Here is a 13,459-nt window from a genome sequence, read left to right on the forward strand (position 1 = left end):
CTTTAGGGTCCATTGGAGATAGCACAGCATTATTAAAGTATGCTTAGTAACAAAAACTATCGTTAACTATGAAAAGTCGTAAAAACGTGTCACGAAATGCAGAACTAAAAATAAAGTGACATAAATTCAGTCTTTCTTGAGAATCATAGAAGATAATGCTATAGCCAAAATTGTGCAACTAAGAATAATTAGTGGATAAATAAGTTCCTATAAATGATTTCTTTGATTACAGGAACCTCCAGAAGCAGCTTTAGAATTTTTAACGAAAATACGAGAAGTAATATCTATAGCAAAACATAAGATGGCAACTAAAAGATTTCAACCCGTTCTCAATGAAATACCAGAAGAAGAAACTTACTCGTCAAGTGGAAACAACTTAGATTTATATCAACGTTTGGGAAGTCAAAAAAGTGACAGCGTATTTAGTTTGAAACGAGACAATAGCAGACGAAAAGATTGTATTGGATGTCCCGGGTGCCAATCGGGAAATTCAAATGATATGCAGTATTTTGTGAAACACAATCTCCCGTCTTGTTCTAACTGTTTAGGGAATAAAGGAGATAAACAGATCAGTATCAGAAAATGGTTGGAGGATATACCACCAGCTAAGCAATCAGATGGTGAATTCTTAAGATTAGCCGAACAACATGGCGTTGTTAATTCTATGATGTCCTTACCACCACTAACAGAGAACAGAGTTCCCAAAATACGCAAGCAACACAGCTTTACAACATCGAGTTCTATGAACAACGGGGATGACTTTTACGTGCCCAAAAATTCTGGTACAATGTCAATAAGATCCGAACCAGGTGTTCGGAATCATAATTTGCCATTGCCTGAATTTGATAATATAACCTATTCTCGATATGGACAAAACATTGCGGAAGTTAATGATATGAACGCATTAGATGTAGAACATTACTTTTCAGGTATTCCGAGAAAAATTGACTATATACCTAAAAATAATAATGTTTTACCTGACATGATAAATGAGGCTGTAGCTTTAGATAGTTCTAAAGCTTACAATGAAGCAAGTAGCTCAGACGATGAGAAACTTAATGGTAATATATTAGACGAATTAAACGAGGGTAGACATATCGCTTTATTAAATAGACGTAATACAGAGATACCATCAGGAAATGAATATGAAACTGACAGTCTGGAAAGAAATTCCAATAAAAAAGGTGTTGTAACACCAACTGAATATCCAGATGTTCCATCATCCCAAGCTAGTCCAAGTCTAAGCAATGCTTTACCTTTAGAAGAAGAGCTTACGATGCGCAATGCGATATACAAAATTAATTCGAGTAGCAATAGTAATACCCCATCACCTCATCACGACATTACTTTGCATCCAAATTATTATGAAACTATTCGTCAAACAAACGACAAAAGTAAGTCTTGTAAAATAATAAATCAGGATCATGATTACAGTCTAGTAAGCGAAGTGTATGTAAATAATAATTATAACTTTGGAAGTACACCGACATCTCCAAGTGGATCAGAATGTTCCATGGGAAGTAAGAAACTTATCCTTACCAATGCTTTACAAGAAAAACCTGGTTGTTTGACAATAGAAGTAAAAGATCCCCCAGAAAATTATATTAAAATTCATGAATCTGATGGCTTCGAACCGGATACATTAGATAGAAAGCATACAAAACACAAAGATTTAATGGATAATGTACAATTTAGTAGGAGAGATTTTATAAAATCTATTGAGAGTATTGAGAATGAGGAAGGTCCTCCACGGCAACGTATAAAATTGAGAAGTAGTGGAACTTTTGTAAAATCTGATGAAAAAGTATTGTCTACAACGAAGTTTCACAGTTTGCGGAACGCATGTGATCAAAGAAAACCTATTCACGACCGACCTAAGCTCTCTGTAACTTCCTTTAGCGGCTCGAAGAGCTTAGACAGTACTACAGATGAAACGTGGGATGAGGCAACAGAATGGAACTCAGACGAAGGACGTATTCTGACTCTAGAATTAAGGCATTCGAAAAGACAACGACAATCCACACCGCCAACTATAAAGCAATTGAAAAATTTAGCAAGACCGGACGTTCTTCCGCCTTTACCCCCCGCGATTGACTACCCAATATACGAACAGCCAATAAGTCCTCCTAGGAAAGTAGAAAATGATAGAATACCTATAGGAGAGTATTCAAAAAACGATAACGGCAGAAGCCTCAATCCGAGGACATTTGAAAAGAATTTAACAACGGACATAGTGGACTGTGATACATCAACGACTCCTGAATCATATCATGGACTGCCATGTGGTCCAATGAGAGCTTCTGTCGAATCACAATCCTCGGAATACGATAACTTTCATGCTCAACCAAATACGACTGGCAATTTTTGCAGAACCTTCACCAAGCGACGTATAGTGGACGCATCCAGTAGTGGATTGAACACTAATACATTCGTGAAGAATGACAAAATCGATAACAAGCCACGGAACAGACAAAAGAAAGGTACAAACGTTCAAGATTCTGGTTACTTGAGTAGTGATTCGACGAATTCAACGCCATTCCAACGAAAGTTAGTTGTAGCAAAAATTGTGAGTTGCAGTGAAAGTGACGATACGGAAAATGAAGCTAGAAGTGAATCCGGGGCTGAAAGTGTAGAAACTCATTCAGTGTTTTTTAACTGTTTTAGAGAGCAAGACATTAATATCGAAAGTACTAGTTATAACGATAGTAGCAAGAGTTCTCAAGACGATTGATTATAATTTAAACGTTGTGTGCAATATTTACGAACTGTGTGCAATATTCATAGTGCAATACGTTAGGTAAATTAAATACTCTTCAACATTTTGTGTACTCTGTTTTGTGAATATAGGTCTAATTTATAGTTAAATTTTATTAATTGTAAGTAAATTATAAAATATATTTTTTTAATTTAATTTTTTAGATTCTATGAATGGCCGGACGTGCAATATTATTTTTAAGTTTATGACATATCCAATGAGTAGGTATGATTCTCTTGTTTTTTTAATTTAAATATAATATAGGCTGTATATGTTTATGAAGAGTCAGGCAGCATTGTTTAGCTTCCTAGTACCTGACATAATTAAGATAACATTTTTTGTTTTATTGCGAAAAGGGTTTTTCTTTTATTTCACTTATCTTTCCTATGTAGGTATACAGTGCTATTTTTATTGACCAAAAGTAATTAAGACTTTATCTCCTGACGATATATGAATAATTCATGAGATTAATAACTATAGATACAGATAAAAACTCGGTCCCTGTTAAACAGAAAGTGAGGTGCAGCATGGCGGTAGGAAAACATAGATATAAATCTACATTGTAGATTTCAAGTATACCAAAACCGTTCGTACATATCACTTCGTACACGTGTGCCACAAAAATGCTAATTATTTATTAGTCAAAGGTTAACCTTTATAATTTTTTTCATTTTTAAGTAATTCAAACTGTAGCATTTTTTTTAATTGCCTGATATCTCAGTATCTCAATGCCTCCTTCTTATTACGCACATTCTGTACTTTAACTAAAACTTCCTACGAATTGTCAACGCGATGAGGTTATAAATTCAAGGGATACATAGTAGGTCACATCTTCCCGTCGACTGTTAATTACTTTTGGTAACAAAAACTAGTAACCTATATCATGATATTTCGCTATGTAGGGTAGAAGCAAGGAGCACCATCTCAGCGTGTATTAAAAGGTGTCCGCTGAAAAGGAGATAGCAGTTATGGTGGTACCATAGGTTTTACTGGTGGTAGGACGTCTTGTGAGTCCGCACGGGTACGTACCACAAAGGAATTGTTAATCGTGTAATAATAATGAAACCCGCAAAATTATAATTTGCGTAATTACTGGTGGTAGGACTTCCTGTGAGTCCGTATGGGTACGTACCACCACCCTATTTCTGCCGTGAAGCAGTAATGCGTTTCGGTTTGAAGGGTAGGGCGGGGTAGCCGTTGTACTGTAAAATCGGAGACCTTACAACTCAAGCATTTACGTTGTAGATGTCTATGAGCGCCGGTAACCAATTAATACCAGGCGGGCCGTGAGGTTGTACGCTCATCTAAGCAATAAAAAAGTGGAAGAAAGAATTTTAAAAACAGCGTAATAAACTACCACATTTCACTGTTTAAATATGCTACATTCATGTCATTTCCAATTCCTACACTACCGCTATTTCGGTGAGCGGTGAGCCTTTATACAAGATGGTGCTCCTTACCTCCACCCTCCATATATTTCACACTACCTTTAGAGCGAATCCTTATTTGTCGTCAAATATTGCTCCAGAAAGGGTAAATGTACCCTCTCCGTTTAGAGCATATTGATTTGTCGATATAATTTTTGCTTAGGAAATTGGTTGGAACGAACAATCCTGTACATTTCATTTTTATCTTGGTTAAATACGCACACAAATAGGTTGCAGACAAACTTATCTTTAAATTTATTTTTTATTGCAGATTACCGTATCGTCGCATATTATATTCTAAACAGATTGACATAATCTATAAATTGTTTTATTTATTTATTTTTTATTGTCCTTTTAGGTAGACGGCCCAGACGCATACGGCTCACCAAATGGCGAGTGGTTACCGTCGCCCATGGACTTCAGCAATGCCAGGGGCAGAGCCAAGCCGCTGCCTACAGTTTAAAATATCTCTAGTCATACGAGCAATCGTGTTTACACGCAACGATTCTCTATGCGTTTAAAAATGCCTTTGGGAAACCAGTACTGCTTTCCTTCACAGAAAAAAGTTAAAAATGACAATAAATTGTAACAAGTTACTGATCACGAGGACCCGTAAATCATATAGTGCCGGCATGATGGATCTTAATTGCTGCTTCAAAATACATCTCATTTAATATGAATTGAAGATCATTTCATTTGTATATTAATTACACAAATTAAAATTTATAGTGGTTTGATTGTTATTAAGCGATGTCCATGAACCAATACAGGATAAGTACGTAGTAATTCATTAGAAAATTTAGTAGGTACCTGTTTGTGGAATTTCAATGAAGACTACAATATCATAATAGATCGCACAAACTTTTGATTGATACAATATGACAATGTGCGCTACAGCATATTCGATTAATGGCGGCCGGCGATTTTAACTTCTATCAGTGCGTCAAAATGAAAATATTCATTTTCTTTTTTTATTGATTTTTTGGGAACATTAATTTCAATATGGAATTAACAGGAATCGAAAGATTTTATAATAATAGATTTTAAATAAAATCACTTTCTTTAATTCGGATTGTTCGTTACAAGCTAAGGGTCTTCGGTTGTGGTTGATATTATTTAATAGATATCATGTTTTCAATATATTTTTTATAAATGTTAATTTTATTGATATTATTATAAATGACTACAAGTCACGTTTTAGAATTGTTCGAATTAGTTCCTTGATATTTTGTTTTATCGTTAATTTAGAATTTAAGATTATTTTGTGTGTAATTTAAATGCGCTAGTAGTATTTTTGGGGCAAAGCCTTAATTTATAGTTTTAAGTCGCTGAGTAAACGGTGCTATAAAGTTTATTGGGTTAAACTGGATACGTACCATAAATGTATTCAATTTCGAAAAATGTATACTCATTTTTCAATCCTAGTACTAATTTTTTATTCTATACAAATACTATTTTTATATTTTATAATTTTGTAGAACATTGAAAGAATAATTAATTATATATTGATGTAAATATTTATTTTAGGGTGAATGAATGCTAGTAATTATGTTTTGGACGTTATGTTGAAAAACACTAAAAATACACCTGATTTAACACCAGAATAAATAACTAAAATACTTTTAAAAGTATCCGATGTACGTCTGTGCTTAGTGGGAGTTTTTTAACGCTCTCGATAGCGTAAAAGTTAACTCAAATTTGTATGTAGTTAGATCAGCGCCCTTAGCGGCAAACGTTCCATCTGCATACAAATTTGAATTAACTTTCACGCTATCGAGAGCGTAAAAAAAACTCGTACTAAGCACACTGAAAATTGGTTTTATTTTCACACTTTTGTTACACTACCAATCGGGTCCAATGCATTTTGATGATCACCAATTTCGTTTTGCAAAACATGCGTCGTTTTTAACTACAACGTCATCTAAATTACCCTAGCGTAATAATTAGCATGACATTAACATTGACATCGAGTAAATGGCCCCCATTGGTATTTAGAAACGTACACTATAACAATTATGTTTTAAATATTTGAAAAAATTTCTTACTTCCAAAATATTTCGCGAAAATTCATTTTTGCTGTTTTATAATGGTATATTGTCCCTAAAATAATCGACACCAGTGTGCTTAGTGCAAATTTTTCAACGTTTTCGATAAAGTTAACTCAAATTTGTATGCAGCACCCCTAGCGACAAACGTAGGTAAACGTTCCAACACCATACAAATTTGAGTTAACTTTTACGCTATCGATAACGTTAATAACCTCGTGTGTACTTAGTGTCACAGGTTAGAGCCCCGTGAGCTCACCTATTCGTTCGATAACGCTCGCATAGCCCTCCTCTAAGGCTACCGACATAGGAAAAAAATCGTCTTGTCGATAAAATATTAATTTTACGACAGACTACTGTAAATATTAGTTCATTAAAAATATTTATATGTATATAGATGAAAATAAAAAAAAATCTTAAAACTGAAATGCATCGAATTTTTTTATTTATTAAGTATACCAAACTATAAAAATCTTATTTGTGTTTGTTTTGTCAATTTATTTTCGTTAAATATAGTTTTAAGTATTTTAAAAAGGTGACTGATATTGTATTGAAATAAACTACTACTATAATGTTAAGAAAATTCGTTTTATTTTTAAACTTAACTAATTTCATATTGCTTTAATATCACAGACATTAACAATTTTATTAACAAAAAACATACAGACCCTTATATTACAAAAACGCATTGCCTATTTGTTCCGCATAGTTCGGTTGCGAGACAATCATACTTGCTTAGTGCGAGTTTGTACTGAGTTTATCGCCGAATCTTCTCAGTGGGTCGCGTTTCTGATCCGGTGGTAGAGATTCTACGGATCACTGCTCTTGCTAGGGTTCGTGTTAGCAACGTCGTCAGGTTTGAGCCCCGTGAGCCCCGCTGAAATAGCCTCTCAAGTCTATCAGCTTAGGTAGGAAAAAAAAAAAGTGCGGGTTCGTTCCTTCGTTTGCCGCTATGGGCGCTGTTCTAACTCCATACAAATTTCAATATACTTTTACGCGATCGAGAAGTTAAAAAACTCGCACTTAGCACGCTTATCTTAAGGGGGGGTATAGCAGTTACGGCAATGCAACTATAGCTTAAGCCTGCACAACCAGGTGCCGTTTTGTTCTTAATTGATATTTTATAAAGTACCTATATACAATGTAATTGAGATTTCGACCTCATGTCTCAAAGTAGGTGGTCACATTCACATTGTACTCTATAGGTAAAAAACCACTTAAAAAAATACTCAGACATATATTGACTGTAATGAATGTTTTTGATCAATCACTGTTCACTTCGATTTCGTTGTCAGAATTATCATCATCCCCCAACATTTTTATAACACCTTTCGCCCCTAGTTCTGACATTTTCGCTCTAAACTTATTATAATCAGTCTGGCCACACGCAAGCAAATCAATTACCTTACCGATCTTGTCCCTCACAGTCAGATCTTTGCTCTCATTCATTTTTATCATTGAACGATCTAGATATTCTAACACTAAACTGGTCCTATTCAGTATTGATGATGCATACGCTAAATTATTCACAGTTGATGGACTTTCAAGAGTATCATTGTATGAAGAAAATTCATCTAGTTTTGCAGTTACTTTCTGGTCTGCCGTCGTAATGAGTATTTTGAAGGGAACAGCGTCATAAATGTAGCGTATTAGAGCCAAAACTTGTGAAGGTGTCCTGAAATAAAAAATATCATGATATGAATATAATAGAATAATATATCACCTGAATATATTATTTATTTTAAATATATTATACTGGGTAAATATTACAATCTATGTTTGGCAAAGCTATCAAGTTTTCAGATTGACCTGATATTTCAAGAACTATTAACTCCAATAATTATTTAACATCAGATGTGCTGTGAGCTCACCCAAACGTCTAAAGAACTTTTTTTGTTATTTTTTTGATGCATGCATGGCATGCTTTTAACTCACCTGCTATAAGCTGTGACATCAAATCTCACTTCTTCAAGTGTGTATTTATCATTGAAAACAATGATTATACCATTCAACTTATGATATGGAGATCTTTTATGAATCAAAACATTATCCATTTTAGGAATTGTTTCCATTTGTAAATAGTCACACAAAATTGCTTTTAATGATTTTAGAAAGTCTTGCTTTATTTCAGCTTTTATAAGTCTTAGAATAAGATCCGTTTTTACTGTACTAGTTATTGCAGCCAAAACACTGTGTTGGTCAGCTGAAAAACAATCATCAACATTCGCATTATTTTCAGAGTAATCTAAAAATATATAAAGATATTTTAAACTCGTATCTAAACTACACTAAAAATAGTATTTTGATATTTGCTTGTTGTATACATAATTAGAATTACTTTTACGGTTTAATCTCGTGTTTTTTAGTGTCATTATACATATTATTTCCGATATTTCAAATACTTTACAGTTTTCGTGATCACTGACGACGGTCAGCGGTAAAAGTAGTTTTAATTGCGTTACATTGAATTTGTTTATAAACATATATACAACAAAGACTACAATTTGTTTCATAGTATTTATAAATAACGACATGGTACTACATTTTTGTTTTTTTTACTGTTTTCATAGATATTGCAATGTGAAAATCGCCACCCACCTAGAAACGTGAGGTAAAAGTATCAATGGTACTGAATAAAGGCTCTAGGTCTTATATTTTTGAATTTATTGACTTTACTTATAAAGCATAAGTTGCCATAAGTTAGAACATAACAGGATGTTCAGTATTGAGAAGTTAAAAAAGCAAAAAACCAAGGTTGAAGTTTTTAGTTTTACCTATCTTCAATAACATTATCTAGTATTTAATACACATTCCATTTTCAGGGAATAATTTGTACTCTCATGATTGTGTTATAATTGAAGTTTTGAGATTACACATAGTACTCTTGCAGATTCCTTGATATAATCACATATAATGCAGTCATGTAAGTGTATCTGCTTTGGTAACAAAATGTCACAACTTACTAAAATCACTGGGTAATACATCAAAATTCTCTCCCATAGCATCCATAGAGGATATCAAAACATGATCAAAAGGCACCAGGTACTCTTTTCCATTTTTCTTAAAAGCTACAACACCATCCAACTCAACTTTACTGAAACTTGTATTAAACAACTCATCAGATTCTATAATCACGACGATTGTGATTTTTGAATTTGGTTCCATCATATTTTTCTTTTTCTCAATCCAATAAGGTGGTTTGTGGTATTTTTTAAATAATTTTGTTGTGTATGTTAGTGATGACCAATTGTTGTTCAAAAGTAGGTGAAGTTCCTCCACATCTCTGTAAAATACAAGTAAAGACTTAAAATGTAAACTAATTAAAAAATATTGAAATATAAATCTATGCTGCAGATTGCACTTTGCACTTCTTCAATTGGTATTGGTATCCTAATAGTCAAAATAATTATGTTTCGAGTTATCATTCCTAAAAATAGAGTATATTTGGTTCTGATGAAAAAAAAACAGTCCCCAATCATCTTATATAATTAATATACAATTACTGAATATAACAAAATTAAAGTATTTTTTTGTTTTTGATGTTTTGTTCACAGTTGGTGAGGCTGTTAAATCTCCAGTATACCATTAAAAAACACAATAATGGAATATTTTAGCACTGACACAAGATCAACTTCTATTCTAATGTATAATGTCTATTCAAACAAGAACGTATGAGGGCTTCGCAGTATAAATGAGGAGAATGTTCTATCTTCTCATAAGGGCCAACAATGCCACAATCCAATAAACTACTAATTAAATTGGCTACTAGTATTTGTTAACAAAAAAATGTGAGACTATCATTAATTGTATTAAATAGTTATTTATTGAACTACTCTTTGGAGATTGACAGATCTATAACAAAAAACTTCGAAACTGAACTCTAAGTCAATACTTTCCAAAATGCTACATACTTTTTTAAAATTATCTTGACGATTAATTTGAATACTTACTCATGATAATGATTTGAAGTATCAATGGCTATGACAACTTTTTTGTTACAGTACTTCACCCATGGTGACTTCAATTTCAACTTGAACTCGCTCATCTGAAAGTAGAGAAGAGAAACAATTGAATCTATGAAATGAAATAAATAAATAAACAAACATACTATCAAACATGAAACATTACTTTAAATTGTATACTGGCTCACCTCTTTTACACATTTTGGTTGTGGATTATCACTGATACCCTGATTTTTTTGGTAAATTGAATATGAGGCCATTTGACGTAGATTTACCAGCTCTCGATAAGTCTTCTCATTGCACTCTAAATTATATTTTGCCTCAGATAATTTACTCTGCAACTCTACTACGAGCATGGGCGATTCATCTTCTTCAATCGTCGTAGTGTTTTCTTCAATAATTGCTAAATTGTCATCAAATATCAGAGGAATAGCATCATCTTTATAATAAACTTTTAATTGTATTCTACCAGTACATTTGGTATCATCAATTTCATATTTCTCGACACTGGATATTCTTTTGATTACTTTTAAAGTTTCTTTACGGGATAAAACGAAAAAATCTTCTCTAGTTTGTACCAAGTAAAATAAGTCAGCTTCTGGGTTTCTGAGCATTTTAATGCTATAAGGTCCTGATGTGTTATCGAGTAACAAAGAACAAATCAAGTCTCTTTGGTAAAACTCTTGGATTTCTCCGGAATTGCTGCATATTACGATATCCATAAGTTTTTGGTCGCGCGGATGGTTGTCGTAAAATACGAAACTTGAGACATTATTCACTATAGAAGCGGGAACTAATCTAGTGATTTCTGGTCGTAACATGATTTCAGACATTTCTATAAACTCTTTTTATTTCTTTAAATTTCAAAGTTAACGTAGGTAGGTATAGTCGGATTTTTTATTAGACGAAGTCAACTGACGTTTACTGTGTTGTCAGGTTTTGATGAAATAAAAATAGTGTTGTGACAAAGTGAACGATTGAAAAAACTCCTGAATTAACGAAATTGCCTCGATTGTCTAGTGAATAGTTGGTGTGCCCAATTGCCGATATCGGGTACGGGGTTCGAATTTTAGGCGTGCTTTGTACATACCAACGAGTTTTCGACGAAATATTATGTTCCTATAGTATCTACCTGTACTGAATACCGAGTGTTTTAAACATTAAGAAAAACATTGCGAGGAAGCTTGTATGACTGTCCTATTTCCAATACATCATATAGTTGAAATTATAGATGTATAAAATATAACAATTAAAGGTATGTAATGAAAATAAAAAAAACTGATTGTAGTTACATACTACTAGTAACATATATTGGAGCACTTTAATACAATTTTATTGTAAAATATAAATAATATTCTTTTATAGTTTGAAATTAATGATTAACTCTTCACACTCATTGTTCATTCATGTGATTGAACGAGAACTGAACGCATCACTATTACTTTAAATATAGCAACATTATTTCACAAAGTGACATTAGCTACTGTCAGCTGACTTCGTCTAATTAAAAATCCGACTATAGTGGGTTTAGAATGCACTTTTTAAATTTTTAAATATTCGAACCCATAGCGTCAAGCACAGATTAGTTGTTTGTAGGCACAGATTAATTATTAAAGTAGTACTATAAAAATCTTAAATAGTGCTGCCAGCTTTATTTTAACGAATCCACAAATTGCTGTATCGAAACAAAATAAAAAGCCACCAGAAACCACTAAATTTAGCGAACCCTCAAACCACCACAAAAACGCTACCATATTTAACTAGGCAGATAGTACGTGAAGTACTAAAATAATAATAAATTTGTGGTGAATGGTTTTTCACACACAGACTAACAACGGTAGACATCCGGAAAAAAAGAAAGACAGGCTGTCAGATTGAGGGAAAAATGCATAGACCTATATAATAGGGACACGACATATTGTTCTATACGTACAATTGCTTATATAAATAGCACCCATTTTGAAGGCACACACATAAACATATATCTATCTCGTTCTTACTCAGCACTTTAACTCGCAGGAAAACAATATAACAGTATTTCAGTGCGTACATAAAATGAAACATGAATATACGTAAATGTCTCCGTCTCCGTCTAATGAGGCCGAAAATCCGCCATGCTTAGCGCGCCAAATGTCATTGTCACGTCAGTTCGGACGTCTGTTTTGGGTTGTACATTATTTATTGACTTTGATATCGATTTAATATGATTGCTTATATAAAATTTCTAATTTTATCATGCTTAAAACATACAAAAATAATAATTAAAACATATTTTATAGGATCTCAAGAAAGTCGATGCCCCAAAACTATTATCTATATATATTTAAATTCATTATGAACCCTCATCCGAAACATAGATTATACACTTAATATATTTGAATCCGAAATATCGGACACCATTTTTCGGTCGGAATCTATTCATCATGACACTAATCATAAATACCTCTTTAAAATATGTCATCAAAACATATTTAGACATTCTGTTTAGATATTTCGGGAAAAAGGCTACCGACAAAATTTCTTCGGAACTATTTAAATAAAATAGTTTTATTCCGCAGTGAGTAAAACACTATTGTAAATTCGTTAAATATTTATTAATTAAGTTATTTTAGAGAGGAAGTTACAAGGAATGACGTTTGTAATTTCATTAATGAATAAATGTTCTGTGGGTGTTTTTTTTTTTATCAGGCGGTCCCTTGATAAGTTTAAAATTTGCGTGCGGTGCGGTAGTGCGGTGCACCTTCCTTGAGGTGCGCTGCAGTAGTGTGTTACGGACTTTAAAGTCAGCAAAACAATTAAAATAGATTGTAATAGTCTAAGAAAAACACGTACTCAAAATACGATAACATTCAGCATGCTAGAAATGGGCTGATGGCACTGTACTATGCCATATCTTTATGTTTAACGGCAAACGACAACTTTATAAAATCAGTGTAGCAAATTTTAAAAATCGTCATATCGTTTACTTGGAAAATTTGAAGCACGAACTAGTCTTAGATTTCACATAATATCTAAATCACATCATCTTTGCACATAACAATATACTTACTTCCTATTAAAGTATAAATTCTACAAATATATTCATACTCAACAATATTTAAAATAAAATAAGCCAAGAACGTTTATCGATAAAACCTACTAACATTAAAATCTTCTGGGCAGCACTAAAACCGCCATGTTTTGTGGCCAGATGACGTCACAGTGGCACGAATTTTTTGTTGACGTTTCATTTCCATAGGTTTCCTACTTCAGTGGAAAAATGTCGTGAGA

At 33.0% G+C, this 13,459-nt stretch overlaps 2 protein-coding genes across 2 annotated transcripts in view; one reads left to right on the plus strand and one right to left on the minus strand.

The window, feature by feature from the left end:
* LOC105842602 (uncharacterized) overlaps positions 1 to 6,810 on the plus strand; it is a 98,294-nt gene extending 91,484 nt beyond the window's left edge. Inside the window, exon 10 of the mRNA XM_012696585.4 lies at positions 233 to 6,810. Within this exon, the coding sequence (XP_012552039.2) occupies positions 233 to 2,731 (2,499 nt within the window). The 3' untranslated portion in view covers positions 2,732 to 6,810. The remainder of the gene's footprint in view (positions 1 to 232) is intronic.
* LOC101743288 (uncharacterized) lies at positions 6,797 to 11,119 on the minus strand. Its single transcript, XM_038017692.2, has 5 exons — positions 10,378 to 11,119; positions 10,178 to 10,272; positions 9,191 to 9,510; positions 8,163 to 8,430; positions 6,797 to 7,902 (listed from the first exon to the last, which is right to left on the minus strand). The coding sequence occupies exons 1-5, from the start codon at positions 11,020 to 11,022 to the stop codon at positions 7,491 to 7,493; spliced, it is 1,740 nt and encodes a 579-aa protein (XP_037873620.1). The 5' UTR covers positions 11,023 to 11,119; the 3' UTR covers positions 6,797 to 7,490.
* Positions 11,120 to 13,459: the final 2,340 nt, after the last annotated feature.

This window comes from Bombyx mori, chromosome 19, assembly GCF_030269925.1.
Source record: "Bombyx mori chromosome 19, ASM3026992v2".
Classification (NCBI taxonomy): Eukaryota; Metazoa; Arthropoda; class Insecta; order Lepidoptera; family Bombycidae; genus Bombyx; species Bombyx mori.